The 20,599-nt window shown below is 44.8% G+C and overlaps 1 protein-coding gene across 1 annotated transcript in view; it reads right to left on the reverse strand.

Annotated features, from left to right (window-relative positions):
* Nucleotides 1-4,698: 4,698 nt before the first annotated feature.
* The window catches only part of gpr4 (G protein-coupled receptor 4), a 31,150-nt gene continuing 15,249 nt past the window's right edge, over nt 4,699-20,599 (reverse strand). Inside the window, 4 exon segments of the mRNA XM_034604093.1 lie at nt 4,699-5,670; nt 5,673-5,717; nt 6,605-6,869; nt 8,615-9,343. Of these exon segments, the coding sequence (XP_034459984.1) occupies nt 4,997-5,670; nt 5,673-5,717; nt 6,605-6,869; nt 8,615-8,743 (1,113 nt within the window). The 5' untranslated portion in view covers nt 8,744-9,343 and the 3' untranslated portion in view covers nt 4,699-4,996.

Consider the following 20,599-nt stretch of genomic DNA (forward strand, 5'->3'; position numbering starts at 1 on the left):
TGGAAATACAACCCAATGAGCTCCTAATGAGATTAGAACACGCATCTTAAAAATGGATTCTGGGTCAGATTGGTCACAGTTGTAGGAGGAATAAGCAGCTCACCAGGCAGCGAGCAGCATTAACATATGGATGAACGTGCATGTTTTGTAGGAATGAAGGATTTTATGTAAGGTTGAATAATATTTTGCACAAACCACTTAAATAAGTCTTATTGGTGCAATTTATGTTAAAAACCAAGTGGGTTAGTAGATAAACCTGTGAAAAGCTTGTTTGTGGAATTTGTGGTTCAATTTGAAATCAGAGCAACATCAGATGTTGAGTGAAAATCACATTCAAATGACTTTCTGAGTTTGAACTTGTGAATTTGCAGGTTACACATCAATAGCGATGGAGGGATGAAGCGATGGAGGGAAGAAGCGATGGAGGGAAGAAGCGATGGAGGGATGAAGCGATGGAGGGATGAAGCGATGGAGGGATGAAGCGATGGAGGGATGAAGCGATGGAGGGATGAAGCGATGGAGGGATGACGCGATGGAGGGATGAAGCGATGGAGGGAAGAAGCGATGGAGGGAAGAAGCGATGGAGGGATGAAGCGATGGAGGGAAGAAGCGATGGAGGGATGAAGCGATGGAGGGATGAAGCGATGGAGGGATGAAGCGATGGAGGGAAGAAGCGATGGAGGGAAGAAGCGATGGAGGGATGAAGCGATGGAGGGATGAAGCGATGGAGGGACGAAGCGAGGGGACGAAGCGATGGAGGGATGAAGCGATGGAGGGATGAAGCGATGGAGGGATGAAGCGATGGAGGGATGAAGCGAGGGAGATGAAGCGATGGAGGGATGAAGCCCTGTAATCGAGGTCCAACTGATACCCCCGCTCAACTGAGTCAGTGTGACGAGACTTTTACCTAAAATGGAACAAACCATCATGACAAAAAAACGTCTTTGGCACGTCCATGTCCCAACTGCTAACATGGAGGAGGTCGGTTTGGGACCTATACTGCAGCCAGCCACCAGGGGGCAATCACGATGATTTTGCTGTCATGTCGTCCATCTTTATATGAAGTTATAATCAGTAACATGTATGTGTGGAGTTGTGTGTCGTGTGTGCAGCTGCTCTCAGCTCTGAGGAGGATTCCAGCATCTTTCAGCTCCCTGTGTTTCTGTGACTCTCATCAGCACCGTTTCCAGACGCTCGTCCAGCAGCAGACGTCAGAGACTTAACAACCGACAAAGCGGAGGATTTATCAGCCCAGCAGCCGGAGAGTTTCCTCAGGAGTTAGTGGAGAAGAAAAAAATCCCATTTCGTACCCGTCAGCTTTATGGAGGTGAACTGCTCTTCTCAGCTTCAGCTTCAGCTCGACTCTCAGGCCGCAGATGAATCTGAACATGAGAGTAACGGCACGGCCCTCGTTCATTGTCCGGAGGTGTTTCTCCGTCTGTACCTGGTCGTACATCGCTCCCATAATCAGGTGAGCTTCTGATAATGGCACCGTGGCCTCTGGTGGGCTCTCTATATAGACCTATAGCAGAGGTGACTAGTGAAGCATAGAGGGCGAGAGGCAATGTTCCCCAGAGAGAGAGAGAGAGAGAGAGAGAAGAGAGAGAGAGAGAGAGAGAGAGAGAGAGAGAGATGAGAGAGAGAGAGAGAGAGAGAGAGAGGGAGAGAGAGAGAGAGATGAGAGTGAGAGAGAGAGAGAGAGAGAGAGAGAGAGAGAGAGATGAGAGTGATGTCCTTTCTCTCTCCTCAGGAACACTGAGGCATAAACGTTTTGCACTCACATGCAGTGAAACTTCCTTTACTTTCCTCCTCGCTCAGTTCCTTTCTCCCTCGTCTCTCTCACACATGCACATTATCTTGTGTAACGCAGCGTGCACGTGTCCGCCCACAACAACAGGTCGTAAACACAGGGTTCCTCCTGATGTGCAGGGTAATAATGGAAAGGACACACACCGGCACACTGTTAAAGATAAGTGCACGAGCGCACACACAGGGCAACTAATTGAAATACGTGCACACACACATGCACACACACACACACACACACACACTATCGGCACGGCTCTGGGAGTGGACAGCAGGACCGAGTGGAGAGTGAAGAAGGTGACTTTGTGTTGGCAGCGTCCCAGATGCTTTTCACCAGCGGCTGCTCGTGTGTGTCTGAGGCGCAGAAGATCTGCTGCAGCGCTAAAGTCGACGTGACGCCTGCTCGCAGTTTGCTGCTCAAACCACGATAAAGCCTCAACATCGCTCTCTCCTAGAGTCAAAGTGTGTGAAGAAACCAAACCTCTCGCACGTCACCACCTCTGCTAAATTGTCAATTCTGGACATTTGAGTGACATAATTTGGGTGTTTTAATTTGAGTTAAAGCAGCATTATTATATGTTTTACCTGATTAAAATGAGTGTGATGGTTGAGTGTGTGAACATGGAGAATGTTTCCTCTTTCATTCCCTGAACGTCTGTTCTCTGTAACTCTGGTGAATTAAAAACCAGAGTTTATCTCCAATATTCAGCAGGAAACTTTGAAAATATGAAGAATTCTGAACAGAGTTTGGAGGATTTGTTACAGCAGCAGCTCTTCAAACCCGAGGGAAACTTCTCCGTCCCCTTTTTCAATGTTGCAGATGCTAAACAAACAAACAAACAGGAAAGGATGTGAAGTTTCAGATGCATAATTTATTTCTCTTGACACTGTCGATCCACTAATGCACATCATGAAGCCTGGTACCTCTTCTCCGAGACACAGATTCCACAAGAAAAGCAGCGGCACAAACACACAGAGCAGCGTTTAGGGCAAAACCTGACGAGCTGGAAGTGTCCAAAAACTAAACAAAACACCCGAACACAGAAACGCTTTCATGCCGAGACAACGTTAAAAGACATTCCCATCCCTCTGATGGAATAGTTGGCAGGTGGAACTGCGGCTTAGAGACTTGTCTATCACCATGAACTAATAATACTGCACACAAGGAAAGTCAGTATGTCGTAATGTCCGATCACATGAGGGCCTCTTGTAATGTTATAATGTTTAATCCCAAACTACTTTGATGACTTGAAAAGCGTGTGTAGGATTTATTTATCTTTGATCAGTATTTAATCACATGGAAGGATGAGGACACTTTGTTTTGGTCCAAACCTACAGAATTTCTTTGTTAAAATAAAAATTGATTCCAACCAAAGGAGGAGTTCCTGCTCTGGATCACAGTAAAACCGTTTGGTTGTTTGCAGTGAATGTTCAAAACCAGCAGGGACGGACTCTCACACGGAGCTGAATTCACGTAAAAGGTTTTGGTTTTAATTTGACGTAACAAGAAAAGAAAAAGAAAAACAACATGGCTCACATTAAAGAAGAAACTTCATTCTGTCACAGTTTACGAGCTGAGGTACTTCACACTGTTTCCTTTTAAACACTAACGAAACAGTAAAGACATTTCCAACGAGCATTGGAACAGGAACCTGTTATTTCATTACACCTCTGTTCTTCTGGTATCTTCCAAAGTGGCAGCTTTAGGTGTCCAACCCCCAAGCTTGTCCCGCTGGATGTCCAAACAGTCTGAGTATAAAGGTGTCGTCCTGTCAGTGCTCGCCCATGCAGAGGGCGTCTGTTTAAATAAATCCACTTAAATATCAGAGGACGTCCTCCTGGGCATGAATGAGTCCTGGCACAGTGATAAAAATTTAGCTTGATGGCTGCAGGGCTGTCCGCTGGTCTGTCGTTCTGTGGCGCCAACGCTGAACCAGTTCAACATCTACTGGGTGGATTGGCATGAGAAGTGGTGCAAGACATTTGGTCCACTGAGGCTGAATCCTCAGGAGTTTGGTGGGGCCCTGACTCTTCATACTGAACCTCCAGCAGACGAGAAATTCCTCTGGTCCAACGCTACAAGTGCGGACCTCAAAATCCAATGGACACAGCATGTTGATATGATGACATCAGCATGTTGATATGATGACATCAGCATGTTGATATGATGACACAGCATGTTGATATGATGACATCAGCATTCAGTACAGCCGTGCACAAGTAACGTAATTCACGCCTCGTCGACAATACTGCGGATATTTTTTAGAAAATTTTAAAAAAAAGAAATCTGTCCACATGACTTTCATTTTATTAAATATCGAGACGCGAACACAAAAAACGACTACAACATGCACGCTGGGCCAGTAGGTGGCGATAAAGTCTACTTCAACGATCAGTCAAATACATGAAGAACATTGGGAGCATGCTCAAGATGCCGGTGAATGAAATGTGGTGCAGCGATGCTAAATATGCCGCCACTGTCGTTGTGGCCTCTGGCTTGTGAACAGTGGTAGCGAGCGTGAAGTAAACTGCGATGTCATCATTTCTGAAAACACACGGATACACAGAAACCAGAGTTTTGGAAAATCGGCACGTTTGTAAAGATCTGGACGTTTTGGTGTGGACGTGAAGCTCGAACACAGAGGAGCAGGTTCGTTTTGCAAAATATCCGCATTAGTGTGAACGGGGTATGAAACCAAAAGCAGCGACGTAGAACTGACCCTGACGAGCTGTCACTCAGGGATACGTCTAATGGCCACCGGACAAAAGATAAACCTTCAGGTCTTCAGGCGCCACCTTCAGGCCAAACTTCACATTCTTTCTCCTCTATTCATAAAGATTTAACAATTACAAAGCAGTTTTTTTATCATTTTTCTTTCCCCCCCAAACAATTTGAGTTTTCTGTTGTGTATTCATTATCTATGAGCACCTATCCCACTGAGGCTCTGCACATGAACTCCCCTCATAATTGGCATAAGCATTTTGCCGGGGCTGCTCCCACGGCTACAGACTGTGCGTCCTGTTTACTTCATCAGTGCCACCGAGTGGAAACGTTGACTCTAAGGATCTACAGCCCCGAGTGTGTTCTGATTCCAACCTGTCAGACCAGAAGAAACCAGACGTGTTGGGATGTTCCTCCTCCCACTGACCTGCGCAGTTTGAACCCGCTACTTCCTGTTGCGGGTACGAGTCACTTCCTGACACTGAGGATGGTCATCTGTAGACACTCTTCCTTCAGAGCCACCAGCTCTGTCTTGTAAGTGCTCGTCTTGCCACTGTCAGCATACACGCAATGCTGCTTCTTCGCCGCCAGTGGCGTCACCATCGTAACCGAACCGGCATTCAGCACGTCGCCGTGCGCTGGTGAGGAACAGGAGCCCTTGTGGCAGGCCACAGAGATCATCGCTGACAGGGCTCGGCCGACGTCGTGCCGAGCGCCCTCATTGACGAAACAGTACAAAATGGGGTCAGCGACACAGTTTAAGCTGGTCAGCGCTAACGACACGTGGTACGCTGCGTACAGGCTCTCCTCCGAGCCACAGTCACACGGCTTCCTCAGGAACATGACGCTCCGCACCAGGAGGAGGATGTGGTACGGTCCGAAGCACAGCAACACAATCAGGATCAAACTCAGAGCCAAGCGCTGAATTTTGGCCTTCTCCTGGCGTTCAGTTGAGACGTTGCAGCGCACTGCAGCGAGGATCCCTCTGTAGGCCACCAGCATGGCCGTCCAGGGCGCCAGGAAGCCCAGGAACGTCCTGTAGAGGTTCATCCCGGCCACCCAGTCCTGCATGGGATACTTCTCAAAGCAGAAGGTGTGGTTGAAGCGATCCTGGAAGAGCTCGTCGTGGAAGAGAGGAGCGAGTTGGCGACGATCTCGATGATCCACACCATGGCGCTGACCATGACGGCTGCAGGACGTTCAGAGAAGACAGAGGAACATTAGACTAATGGAAACTTGATTCCTTTTAGCTGTGTGAAAACTGTACAGAAGGAAAAACTGGTTTCACAGACACATGAAGAGTTGCATTTATCAACCTAAGAAACAATGAACACACTGTTCTTTATGAAATTAAAACTCACTTTCCCTCAATATGAAGTTTCCAAAAAGATGCTTTAGCAATTGAGTGAATGTGTCTTTCTAGAAAAGTTCCTCTGCTGCCTCGTTTATGAAATAGGCCGAAGGGCACATGTCATTAGATCTTATTAAAAGTAATGACTCGTTCAAGTATTTATTTATCAAAACATCATCTGACATTTAAGTGATCTTATCTCTGCACAAAGTGAATTTCCTGTTGCGTCAGATTTAGCAGATGTTAAGATGCACCCCCCCCCCAGGCTTGGCAGCGGCATCGTTCTGGGACATAATCATCAAATTGAAATATTTGAATCATGTGAAACCACGATGGGATGCAGGGTCGGATTTGAAACTACTGACTGTTGCATGATTGGAAAATCCCTCTTTTTTTTCTACAGATGAACGTTTTATTTTAGATTCGAAAATCAGTGTCATGGGATTAACCCCTTGAGATGTTTCCTCTGGTTTTCGAGGGGGTTCCGAACATTTCATCACCTCAGAAAACCCTGAAACGACTTTAGTGCTTTTAACTAGAAGTATGAGAAACGATCACATCACACTTGTTTTACTGTTTTTACATATTGTTTGTTTCAGGATTGGTTTTTATTTTACTTCATGGTTTCCAGACAGAACTTTTACTTTTACCAGGGCCCCAAGCTTCTGGAAAGAAACCCTTATTTTCCCAAGTGGGTTTATTTTAAAGGCGTAAATCATCTTCACCTGTTTTGATTCGTCGGACCTTGGCGAAGCGCATAGGGTACGCCACCGCCAGGTACCTGTCCAGCGAGATGCAGCAGAGGAAGGCGATGCTGACGTAGATGTTGGTGTAGAAGATGAAGCCGAACAGCTTGCAGCTCTCCTGACCGTGGATCCAGTCATCGTGCTGCAGGAAGTAATCGATCCACAGAGGCAGAGTGGTGATGTAGAGGAGGTCGGCCACCGACAGGTTGATCAGGTAGATGCCCAGCTCGTTGCGTTGGCGCACCTGGATGGAGGAGGGGGAAGAAAGGAAATGAGAAGAAGGCGGGATGGGAGAGCGTGTTTTAATTTGTTCAGGGCTCTAAAAGATATAAAAGGATTTTTCAAAGGGATTTTTCCTGGTTAATAATAATAATTATAATAATAAAATAATATGAGGCCACAGTGTTTTTCCTCTTACGCAAACGTTTGAAGCAAAAGAGAAATTGAAATGCCGACCATTCGATGAACTCTTTAACTTCCTGAATGTGAAAATCATAGACTGTAAATAAAGATGGACGACATTGATCGCCCCCTGGTGGTTGGCTGCAGTATAGATCACAAACCCCGCCTTCTCCATGTTAGCAGATGGGAAATGGACCAAACCAAAAAGTAAAAGGATACCTTACATAGTTTTTTCTCAAAGATGGTTTCTTGAACTTCTTTGTTCAAGTTTGGTTTAAACCAGTTATTCGATTATTTAAAAAACGATTGCTCCTTTGATTGGTCACATTTTGAAAACCTCTCACCTCTTGAAGAAGTTGTCAGGAAAATGTTGAAGTTCTATAAAGTCGTTATCACAAGTAAATTATAACTTCGGTTTATTAAAGTTAGGTTTGCTTTGAATTGTTCTTTAATATCTCACACTGACGACGATATTCCTTTAAAAACACACAAGTGTAAGATAAGGACTTATGACCACAGTGAGGACTTGTAAATAAATGTGCAGATATTGTGGAGGAATCAGTTCCAGCTCTTCTGATGATTTGTCAGCACTAAACTCTGCAGCCACACGGAGACGGCTCCGTTTCTCATGTCGATTGATGTAACAATGTTAATATTTAGGCAGAGCTGCCCTGATAAATAAACAGCACGCCAATTCTGTTCATGTTCTGGATTCAGCTCAGGTGGTTTCTCAGGAATCAGATCAATGTTATAAGCACTGGAGGGTTTCCTGTTACTACAATAACCAGAATGCACCTGTGATCCAGTTCCCCTCGGCTCCTCTGAGACGTCTTCACTTGTGTTTTTGTTTGAAACGGTTGTTGAAAGTTGATAGAAAACGATATTGACGCACAGATGGAAACTAAACAATAATCTAATGTTGAAATGTCGTATTGAAAAAATACGAGTTAGTGAAGTTTGAATGAAAAGTCAAAGTTTGCTGCCAAAGCAAACTGACGCTCGGTGGGAAAGTGTTTGGTGCTTTATGGGAAAAGATCCTCCGAGAGAATAATGGACATTACTTCGACGATGGGAAGTTGAGCAGTTTTACTTTACAAATCTGTAATTTGATGCATGTCTCATTATACGACTTTCCTTTCATATTAACTGACTGAAAATGACCAGTTTGTCTAATGAGCGGCCGCACAAACAAATCCAAACTGTTTACAGACCAACAACAGCAATGACAAGTAATGGAGGGGCTGATGCACACCAGTGAGGTTGTGGGATGTCATTATTCCACCATATATTCTTAAATAAAGTTATTTTTAATTTAATTTAATTGAATATATACTTATTTTTCAAACTATATGAGCTTTTAAGTCACATTCACACGTTTCTATATGTAGTTCAGACATCATTCATTCTGTATCTTGTCCCTGACACTTTGGAATGCAGACTGAAGTCCATCTTTATTTACAGTCTATGGTTTGAAACCTTATTTCTGGAATAGCTTACTGGTTGTATGTGTGTGTGTGTGTGTGTGTGTGTGTGTGTGTGTGTGTGTGTGTGTGTGTGTGTGTGTGTGTGTGTGTGTGTCCTCCTCACCTGCATGTAGGCCGCCCACAGAGCCATGCAGTTAGTGGGCAGCCCCAGGACGATGACTATGATGTAGAGCGTGGGCTGGAAGAACTGGTCCACCTTGCTGTCCACCTCACAGAACGAGATGTTGCACATTGTCCTGCGTGGAACAGTGTGTGTGTGGGTGTGTGTGTGTCTGTGTGTGTGTGTGTGTGTGTGTGACGTGCTCTCAGCTCTGAGCGTCTCTCTGCAGTTTCACTATATTCCAGCTCCAGCAGTTGGACAGTGACATGCCGACTCTGGCGTCCTGCTCGCCGACCACGCGGCCGCAAAAGATGGAGTGATGGGAGAAGACGGGGCTGTCACCTCCGGGGCATCTCATGGTTTCTGAGAGGACCGTCCCTCTTGACCCGAACGCTTCCCTCAGTGTGATGGAGGAGAGGAGGGAAGAAAGGCAGGAGGGATAAAATGTGCTGAAATGAAAGCTGCCTTATCAACGCTGTGCCAGGCCTCCGGCGCCTGGACGGGACCTCATCAATCTTTTAGAGATAAGAGGTCTGCCAGGGCTGGTGAGCTGGGGAGCGGCCGAGCACCAGTGTGTGTGTGTGTGTGTGTGTGTGTGTGGGTCTGTAGGTGTGACTCAAGGTCCCAGTGACACACTAAACTCCTGAGGGATGCTCGTACTCAAACGCAGGAATGACTTCACAGAGCTGCAGCACTTGGCCGGAGACAGGTCGTCCATTTGCCTCCAAACATCTGCAGGAGACAGAGACACAGACGCTGTTCGTTTATGATTCTGTAAAATTACAAGTCAAACAAAACCACGAGCACAACACGTCTTGTCTTGTGATTCTTTGATGCCCACACTGAGGAAGTTATGTTTTCATCCCTGTCCCTGTGTTTGTTTTTCAGCAGGATGACACAAAACATACTAAATGGATTACCACCGAAAAAAAAAGGCAGATCTGGGAGTTTTTAAAATCACTTTCTTTAACATGTGAAGATAAGGGCGTTTTTGTCTTGTTTTGTTTTTGTTTGACATTTTCTCAGATTTTCCGGGAAACAAATCATCACTGATATTTATGAGTGTGTGAGAATTAAACAGAAATCTTGGTCGAGTGCTTTGTGGTTGCGCTCTACTGAGTGTCAGTTCAGTTTCAGTACGACTTTCAACATGTTGCCAGTGATGTTTATTATCTACATCAATGATCGAGGCTCGTAAAAAAGTGATGTGAACAGAAGGAGGGCAGATTGAAACAGAACAAACCTGCAAGACACCGACATTTTTTTTAAATGTACAGAAAACATAAACAATAAATACGGGGCACTCATTTTTTACCCTTTATTTTCTTATTAATATTGTCGGACGGCATCATATGCTGCATATTCGGTATAAAAATTTAAAAAGTAATAATTTATAGAATATTTTTCAAAGGGCAAACAGACTAATCATAAAAGAATAAGCAACATAAAATAAGTTCAGTATCCTATTAAGGCTGAATTGATTGATACAACATTCCTGCATTGTGCATAATTGTATATGCACATATATACATGTATATGAAAGCTGTGCAAATTAGAATTAGAAATGAATGTTGTGTGGGTCTGTAAAATGCTCGAATCCACAGAGTGAGTTTGTAAAGTCGAGAGTTTAACGGAACATGCTGCTCTTTGTGCAGCGGCTTCTGTCTCCACTGCTCCGACTGTTCAGGAATACAGGGACATGCATCAAGACTTCAGCTTGTCCTCACGTCTTCTTCCTGCTCTGCTCAAACTGCAGCCGCTCAACTTTGTGTTTCAGGCTCCTTCTCACAGCTTCTTGACTAAGGACCATGCAGCAGTGTTGTAGCCACTTGCTTTGGTTATTTGAAATTAATGCAATGTTTTGCATGGTGAAAATAGATCATTCAAATCAGCCTCGTATAAACTCATCTCCAACTCATACAGTCAAAACCTTTCTATTTATATACATGGGTTCTGCTGCCTTTAACTTGCAATGTGTGGCATTGTAATATCATCACAGATAGATACTCCATTGATCCCGGGGTAAATTCAGGCAATCAGTAGTAAAATAAAACAGAGCATAAGAATAATAAAAGGTCAAAATGAGTCATAAATAAGTTCACTGCAGTGAGATGAAAGTCTCTCCACCAGAACTACTACAAACAGTCACTGGAAAGAAGTTTGTGCCAATGGAGATGTTGACAATACAAATATTTTAAGTATAAGTTGAATGAAAGACACAAGTAACCGAGTGTTAAAGATAAGTAACTGAAACTATACCAATATAAAAAGTATAAAATGAAATAAAGACAAACACAGGCAGTAGTGCTGTCAGTCTGGCAGCCTAGTGACATGATTCATGTTTAAGGAGCTCCAGTGTTTTCTGTGCAGAGAGATGAGCTTTCTAACTTTGCAGAACAGAAACAACCTGTATACCACACGAGAGAAAAGAGACAAACTGACGAATCTCCACACGTCTCCTCCAGGAAAAGACAGAAGACGGATGGACTGACACAGAAAAGGCAGAGCGAGGCCGTGGAGCTCATTTATCTGAGTGACAAGCAGAGACTCTCAAGCATCTGGTCCGATAACACAGAACATGCTGACACGAGCACGAGCAGAAACACAGAGTCCAGGACATACGATAAGCACAACGTAAGCCTGCACGTAAACATGACCTGAATACACATGTACAGAGAGAGAGAGAGAGAGGGAGAGGGAGGGAGAGGAGAGAGGGAGAGAGAAGAGATACACTCGTTCACTCCTCAACTTCTCACCTTCCGCCCTGAGCTCACTCCCTGTTTATACGTCTTGGACCTCGACGTGAGTCCACACATGCTTTCAATCGCTTTGCTCAAACATGTTCTGAAGCGCTGGGGAACGGACCGACTGGGGTTTATGTGTGTTTCAGCTTCTTCTCATTCCTCTTATAGATTTCAGGAATAGTTTGTGAAGGGTTTTTACACATTTCAGTGGGAAAGTTTACGGGAGAAAGAGACTGAAGTTGAAATGAGAATAAAGAAAAGCAGGAGGGTTAATGATTGGCTCGTCTAAATAAGCTGTAGAATGGACTAACACGATTTATTTCTCCCTCCACAGTGACGTCATGAATTCCAACCAGAACTACCTAGATTGTCTTTCTATTAATTTCAGTGACTATCTTGGAAAATGTATTTTTTTCGAACCCTGTTCTTCTTGAACTTGACCTTTGACCTTCGACCCATCAGCTCAAAAAGTTATTAATCTGGAGAGTCCCTCCTGAATCAAGCTCGGAAAAGCAAAAATTCATCTATATATGCGTTGTTGAGCTATTTCCTAAACACACAGGTGAAACTATTCAGTCAATATATTCGATTGAATTGTGTCTCGTGTCAAATTCATGTCTACTCGTGGTTATCGAGTGGTGTTTTCCTATTTAAAAAAAAAAAGGGCGAGCCCATTGAGTCAGAGTTCCACTCCTGGTTACCGGTCAAAGGAGGAGCCGCAGAGTCGTCTGTCCGCGTACAAACAAATAAAGATCTGTGACGGAAACAGGTTCAGTTTCTGATAATGTGACAGCCGCTGGTGTGGAACAGCGACTTTGGGTTGAGGCGAAAAAACACACACTCACACACACACACACACACAGACACACACACACGTGAGGGCTAAGTGAGGTCATCTCTCCAGTGACCTTGTCAAATCGCTCCTTGTTGGGGAAACACCCGCGTTGATAAGCTGAACCACAGCTGTGATCTGTTTTCACACACATCACCACCACAGAACACACACATCACCACCACAGAACACACACATCACCACCACAGAACACACACGTCTCACTGCTCCAGGTTCTGATTGACCTGAGTTAGAAACGATCTCTTCTCTCCTTCTTCGCCCCAAAGGCTCGTTTGTGTTGTCAGGATTCCACGTGTTAGTGATATCTGGTCGCCGCTCGTCGGACCGGAGGTGAAACGTCTTGTTTTTCCTTCACACGGCTCCAAACGTCTTGTTTGCATTGTTGGGATTCCACATCCAAACAAGAAAGTGACGATGTCTCGTTGAGGAATCTGAGCAGAGGCAAGAACAAACTTTTTGTTTTTGGCCTTTTAGGGAAACTTCACTCCTCTGAGATGTTCGTGGGATCGTGATCGTTTGCAGCGTGAACAGATTTAACTGCTGCGTCATGCTCAGGGTTTGTTTTAGTTTCATTTCAATTTGCGTTTGTGTATATACGTGTTTCTGTTTGTCGTTAAGATGAAGAAATCCCATTTTCATGACTCATTTGAACATTTGAACCGGTGATGAAATCCTCTCACGCTAGGATCATAATGTCAAAACGGAACAATTCTGATGAAAGTACCGAAAGTATTAAACTTATATATTCAAGCTTTCCTTCGGGGACACAGGGAGGAGATGGAGGAAAAGCAAAACGCAAGACGAGAAGAGAAACACAAATTAAAAGACAGACAGACGTAAGAGAAGAGGACAAACTAATGCAAGGCCTGGTTTCTCTCCTGCCTTTAACTATAACTTCATTTATCGCTGTTGGTAAAGCAGGAGCTGAGATTCGTCCATTTAAATACAAACATGTTCGATCCTGAATCCAGAAACTTGGGACACGTCTGACCGGAGTTCACACAAAAACACGACTGACACCCGGTGACACAGGTTCTCAGTGAACATCCCCTGTGTTTTCTTTATTCACCCTGTTATCAGTGTGTGGTGTGTTTGATCAGATCTTAATCACGCAGCGTTTGCATGCGATGGTCACACACATGCAACTGTGTGTGTGTGTGTGTGTGTGTGTGTGTGAGAATGTGTGTGTGTGTGTGTGGTTGACCTCCTGGCATGAACTGATTTCCATGAAAGTTTGTGGAGAGGTGGGGCCCGAGGAGGAGCAGATCCAGGACTTTCTCTCACGTGGCGAGTTCGGGTGAATGCGACGCTCCAGTCGCTACTTGATGAAATTGTACTTCAGAATCTGCTTTTAATGATTTTTCTTTTATGCATTAAACACAGGGATATAATCAGAATTAGCACTTTGAAGAGATTGTGCTGAAAACTGCGTCTGTTCAGAAGCAGTAGCTGCTAATGGACGAGTTTTGCCATCCAGCACTTTATCATAAATCAATCATACTCTGCTGGCAAAGCCGTCAGGTGCAATTTGGGGATGGTGAATAGGGGAGATAGGGATTTGCACCGCCGACCTTCTGGTTAGTGGACGACCCGCTCTCCCTCCTGAGCCACATCTGCCCAGAGTCACAGAGTCTCCCACCCCCCACAGTCTGCAGGTGGACTGTGGGGGGAAGCTGGAGAACCCTGAGAAAAACCTGTGCCGACACTGGGAGAACAGACTCCGCACTGGGGAGACACTGGCTGAACTGGGGTTCGAATCAGGAGCCTTCACCTCACTGGGTCCTTTTCTTTATTCAGCTCATCACTTTGCTGAAGATGCTTTAAGATAAATGACTCAAGGAAATGACTCAAATCCTGAGATAAGAGTAAATATTCTCTTTTTTATGTGATTTCCGTTCATTTGCAGAAACAAAAGTGTGCAGAAGGCGTCAGGGTGTGAAAACACTGCAGTTAAACAGTGGACAGCGTTTCTTCTTCTCTTAACTTCCCTCAGCTGCTCTGTGAAGTCTCATGTATTAAAGAGCTTTGCTTTCTTTTTCCAAAACATTCTGTTCAAATCTTTTGTTTTACATAAGGAACATTTCTATAGGGACTGAATCTAAATGTGTTCACAGCTGGAGGGAGGTTCAGGGGGTTTCTTAGGGGTTTGAAATGTGTGCGTCTGTGTGTGTGTGTGTGTGTGTGTGTATCAGTTTGTGTACAATAGAGGCCTATATCAACTTGTTCTGTGTCGTCCGGTGCACCGCAGCAGCGTTTGATCTGCTGCCAGAGAAGATTAGGTCAAGGCGGCCGCAAGGACGTCACACTGGCTCTCAGCAGGGGGCGCACACACACACACAGACACACACACACACACACACACACACACACACACACACACACACACACACACACAGACACACACTCTCCTCGTCCTCCACTCACGATGCACTTTTCTTCCTTTAACTTCCCTCTGAACTGCCTCTTCAGACGTTTGGCTGCGTCCCAAACTCTGAACATCACAACTCGACCGCTGCACATTTAAAATCAACAACAACAACAACCAAGAACTTAGTGTGAGATAACACAACGACATGTCGAGTTGAGCTGTCGGCGTCGTTGTGAGGTAAAAGTCAGCGGCTTTGATAAACATGGAGTCGTGTGACGTCAGGACGTGAGTGTCAGTTATCACCAGACGATAATAGAACTTTTTATTCCTCTGCGTCAGCAACAGCCAGCGATCGGAGGCTCCATGTTCTCAGATTGTCTCTCTGTCGTATTCTTGCGAACACGATATCTCATGAAATTTGGTCACTGTGACCTAACAAACCCCCTTTTCCATCCTCATGAAAACATTATCTTAAGATTGTCTCTAGAGAAACAAGCACGCATGTTCTAACTGATTAGATCTTAGTGGTCGAGAGTCAAAGGTCAAGGTCACTGTGACCTCACTGAGGAGCAAAGTCTCCACACAACCTCTGGATATCTGTCAGTGGAAGTCGTCTGCGTTAGAAAAGTCACGCAACCCGTTAAATTCACGTTGTGTGATTTGTGTATGAATTGTTTGGTTTGTTAAATGGTTTTGTGTGTGTTTGCAGAAACACTTGATAATGTGGAGTCAGGAGGGAAAACGACACAAAGAAGATCCTGACCTGAATCTTAGAAAGAGGAAACGTCAGGGCCAGTGATGAAATCATTTACCCTGCTGAGAAGAGTGTGTGTGTGTGTGTGTGTGTGTGTGTGTGTGTGTGTGTGTGTGTGTGTGTGTGTGTGTGTGTGTGTGTGTGTGTGTGTGTGTGTGTGTTCTGACAGTAAGTATGTGGCTGTTTGCCAAAAATTCCTGTTGACAGTCAAACAGTGGAAGCAGGAAACAGTTATGCTGCTCTATCAAACATGTTAACACACCTCTTACACACACACACACACACACACACACACACACACACACACACACACACACACACACACACACACACACACACACACACAAGATGACTAATGATATATTATTTTTAGCTTCGTGACCAAACATCATTAAGGGCGAGGATCGACCCCCCCCGGGGCGTCATCACGCCTACACTTTCTTTTTCAGTGGAAACATTTTCAGTAAAGTTTTCTACATTCTACAGAATCAGAACTTCACTGATCCCCGGAGACTTTGCTGCACTTTGCCGGTCGACCACAGAGACGCTGCTGCACATTAGTGTTTCTGACTGATTCCAGTAGGTAGTTAGAGAATTAACACAGGAGCAGAATCTCTCTCTACGGGCAGATTAAGATCTTACATAAGTCTTTATAATACATTTAAACAAGTATGAAGCTGCGTGGTCGTAAATGGCCGTAAAGATCAAAGTTTTTGTATTTGCATTCCATAAGTCTTGTATTTTTTCTATTTCTTTCAAGGTTGTGTTTATTAATAGAGAGCATGAAGAATTTGCGTCACTATTTGTTTTGCAGATGAAATTCAAACATGCATCACACAGTTCAATTTGTTTTCTGATTCGTATCCCGTCTGTAGAAATAACTCATAAATCCTCACGTGCAGCCGCAGGTTCCTCCTGAATGAGTTCGGGCTGATTACAGATCTCCTCAGAGAACAAAGAGACATGTTCACTTATTGAAAACATTTCTCAGCCGTCGTTGTTAATGTTCAGAGACGAGGACGATTTCAACATCTCCTCCAGAAACCCTCACGCTACAAACAGGCTTCCCCTCAAACCAAGCATTTTCTAAAAGGATAAATGAAAAAGAAGGAAGAATCTGAAGGTCGAGGGGGGAACTCGAGTTTGCTTTTCACATATCGAGAACGCAGCAGGAGATTGTGGAGGTTTAGACGAGTTCACAGCAACAGAGGTATTTGTATTCCATCAGATTTGCGTCCATTGTGTGTTAGAGATGTCACCAACACGCCCACTTGCTCGCTCTAAATTACACCGATTATCCAGAGCTCGCTCACCAGGGGGTCGGCAGGAAAAGGAAAATGTCTGGAGCACTGACTCGGACATTTGCATTCTCTCTGGAAGCAGCTCAAGAGAAAAAGCGAGATTGGTATCGTACAATGAAATATCTTCAACTGAATTAAAATGTGTATTTGTATGTACAGTAAAAGTCGCATTGCACCCCCCACCCCCTCCGAAACAGAAAAACACACATTAACCCCGACACCAAAGCTCTTGATCCAGGAAACACTGGGAGCTCAGATCAAAGATCATCGTTACAGACTGGAAGCTGCAATTCATTAAGTTTATATCTGTGTGTGTGTCACTGGTTTCTGCCTCTTATGAAACCCTGAGTGCACATTTTACACAACATGAATCCTCCTGAGACACATTTCCTATAAAAGTGTCACATTTAGTGGTGACAAGAAACACACTCTGTTCCACTTCCACCCAAATCCTTCACGCCGCCTGTCGATGAAATCATAACTGCAGGAGCCTGAAAGACACGGGGGTGCAAAGACAAAGAGTCGTTCTCCTCCGTGTCTCCAGACGTGGAACTGGACGCCCTGTCCATCGTGAGCCCGGCCGAGGAAACACGAGCCGTGTGCGTTACCAATAACTAGTGTTGCCCAGAGGTTTAGCTGCTGCTATTTTTACCCAAGTAAGTGAGCTGAATTGAATAAGGAATGATTGATGCAAAGTTTCAGCTTTCATATGGATTCGTCTTCACACTCGCCCCCTTTATCTCATGTGCACTCTCTCTCTCTCTTAGGCAGACACACACACACACACACACACACTTTGTCTCGACAACGTTTCATTCAGATAATAATTGGGTCTGTGTTTGCATGTTCTGAGGATTCCCAGGCTCCTCCCACAGTCCCAAAGACATTCAGATCTTGATTTGGTTATTTGGAGAGTTGATAGTGATTGTGTCTCTTTATGTCGGCGCTGCAATACGCCGGTGACCTGCAGGTGTACCCCCCCGCTTCTGGGCCAATGTCAGCTGGGATTGGCTCCAGTCCCATGTGACCCTCAGAGGGTAAGTGGTTTAGATAATGGAAGTGTCCTTGGGCGAGACACTGACGCCCAAATTATCCCGGACTGCTGCGCTGGCAGTGTGTGAGTGTGTGAGTGGCGTGTGACGGAGAAAGTGCTGCACATAGATGCACTTTATGAGTGTGTGTGTGTGTGTGTGTACTGTATCCCAGTTTGAGTGGTTGGTAATACTGGGAAATCTATATATAAATACAGAAAAATGTACAATTACATAATGGAGTTTTTGTGCAAATGCTTGACTAGAGAGAGAGAGAGAGAGATTCTGCCTGAATGGAAACATTTGCCATTTCTTAATGAGTTTGTGTACTTGTGTTCATTTTGTAATCTGCTGTGGTGAAACACAGTGAAAGCAGCGACACAGACATGAGTCTAATGACGTGTTGGTCACATTTTGTCTCTCGAAGCCGATGAGAAGCTGCCCGGAGACTCGAAGTTCTCTAAAATTCATTAAAAGGACAAATATGCAAGTAGAGTTTTGCTTGGACTCATTTGCAGGATGGGCCACCCACACTTACAGAGCGCTTAAGGGTGTTGACCCATTTTTATAGATAAAAGATGAGATACTGGACAGTGATTGGTTTGTAGACGCAGGGCGAGGACCACAAGCTTCCTGCAATTGGTCTGGAAGTCCGAACCGTCCCAAAAAGTGTTTCCACGCTTTACCTTCACCATATCTCACCAAAACTGCAGGAAGACTTTGGTCTAATCTTGGACTCTTCTCTGTGCTGATGTTTAATAAATGTATTAGTCAGAGACGACAGCTGGATCACATCCCCTGTCCTCATGGCTCCCAGTCAGAGACGGGCGTCCCTCAGGGCCCCGACTGTCATAATTAGTTGTAAACAGGAGGGAGGACGACTCGGTGTCAGCTCCCATAAGTGTGGTGGGAAAAGTCCCAGCATCGTCTGTCCTGACGAGCACAACGACAATAAACACACAGCGAGAGGAGAGGAGGGCAAAGGAGGGGGGGGGGGGTGGAGAGGAGGGCAAAGGAGGGGGGGGGGGGGGGGGGGAGAGGAGAGGAGAGGAGAGGAGGAAAGGAAAGTTTGTTTCCTCAAAAAGAGACGAGAGTGTTTACATACAGACTGTGTGTGTGTGTGTGTGTGTGTGTGTGTGTGTGTGTGTGTGTGTGTGTGTGTGTGTGTGTGTGTGTGTGTGTGTGTGTGTGTGGGTGTGTGTGTGTGTGTGTGTGTGTGGGTGTGTGTGTGTGTGTGTGTGTGTGTGGGTGTGTGTGTGTGGGTGTGTGAACTCAGATCTTCATTTCATCACTTTTGGGAAAGTGGGGACATTTTGTCGGTTACGTGTATAAAAAGAAATATAAAATGATTCACTCATCGTTTTTGGGAAACACCCGTCATTCGCCGATTTGCCAAGAACAAGATGACAAGATGGATGCCACTTCTAAACTGTGGTCACTTGAGGAAGCGATCGCTTCACCGGCAGCATGAAGAGAGACGGAGAAACGACGGCTCTTGTTACAGCTCTTTGTCTCTGGAGCTAAGAAAAGCATTATATCAGTGAAGGTCCTCTCCAGTATATAAATATATAAACTACAGAACAGCACAGGTTCAGTACAGACTTTGTATGAGGAGACGTGAGATGCTTTGAAGTGTCTCTTTCATCTTGTGTGTTATGAAGCTTTTTTTCTGAATGACAAACTAAACTTCTGACTGTGTTTCAGTTTTTCTTTCTGCAGTTTGGCTGCAGGTGTTTTTCTCTTGAATTGACAGTTGACTTATTTTTTCAGCTCCAGCTCATTTAAAACGTCTTATTTTTGTGGGCGATCCTGAGGAACCGGTTTAATTCAAAGATTTCAATCTGTGACTGATGATACGTTGTGATTCACTTGTAGAAAAAGGTCAAATGCATGATGGGAAATGTAGCTTGTCTGGTTTGCTAGTGCTCTTGGCGACAAAGTGCAGTCCGTCGGAAACAGACATGTTAGAGGAGAAAGAAGGGGGGGGGGGATCTCGACGAGTTTGCCGGCTTAGTTGTTTTATACATGTTAACGAAATTTAGTAAAACAGTAATGAGTTACAATCAAAGGAAAATATTGAATCCATCAAATATCTTTTATTTCACGTCTCTATCTGCTTCAGGGGTTCAGAAGCTTGTTTTCAAACAGCGACGAGGTTTTAGGAAACGTTTTCAGCCTCTTTGGTCTCGACAGGACGTTAAAAAACTCACATGGGATGAAAGTATGTTTCTTATCTTCCTCATGAGTCGTTGATGAAGCTGAGTAAATGAAAGCAGACCTGTTCAGCAGCAACACACTGAACCCCGTGGCCTCTCTCTCTCTCCAAATAAGACACCGCACATCGCAGTTCTCCAAACACGTCCACCGTGAGTCTGTGCAGGTTCCTGTTCACCGGCCTGCACAGGCAGGCGGCCCGAGGCGGAGAGATGCTCCTGTGATAGTCACAGCGTAATCACAGCATCTGTGGCGAGCTCCGACATATCTGCCGTGTCACATGGAAGCAGGCCAGCGGCTGGAGCACGTAGGAACCGGGTGGTGCGCACAGAAAAAAAGCTGTGAGACATTTTACAAAGCTGATTCAGACACGTCGAGCTCTTACTGAACCCTGGCATCAGGAAAGAGTAAAGTGAAACCTGATCTCTCATGAAACACTACAACACAAGCTCCTCACACAAACTTTCAAGGTGAGTTAGCATGAAGGCAACAAGACTTGATTTGTAGATACTTGTGCTACATCCAGACTAAGACGTTTTAGTTTGACTAGCGGCGGAATGCGAAACGTCACCAACAACTTACTGTCGGTAACAGTTTCACATCGTCGGCTGTCCAAGAAAATACATCCCTCCTCTAACGTTTCACCATCGCTGTTTCTACTTTGTACACGTGATGTTAATTTTCAAGTGTGTTAGTCTGGAGCGCAGACTGTAAATAAAGATG

This window comes from Hippoglossus hippoglossus, chromosome 13 (assembly GCF_009819705.1).
Source record: "Hippoglossus hippoglossus isolate fHipHip1 chromosome 13, fHipHip1.pri, whole genome shotgun sequence".
Taxonomy (NCBI): Eukaryota; Metazoa; Chordata; class Actinopteri; order Pleuronectiformes; family Pleuronectidae; genus Hippoglossus; species Hippoglossus hippoglossus.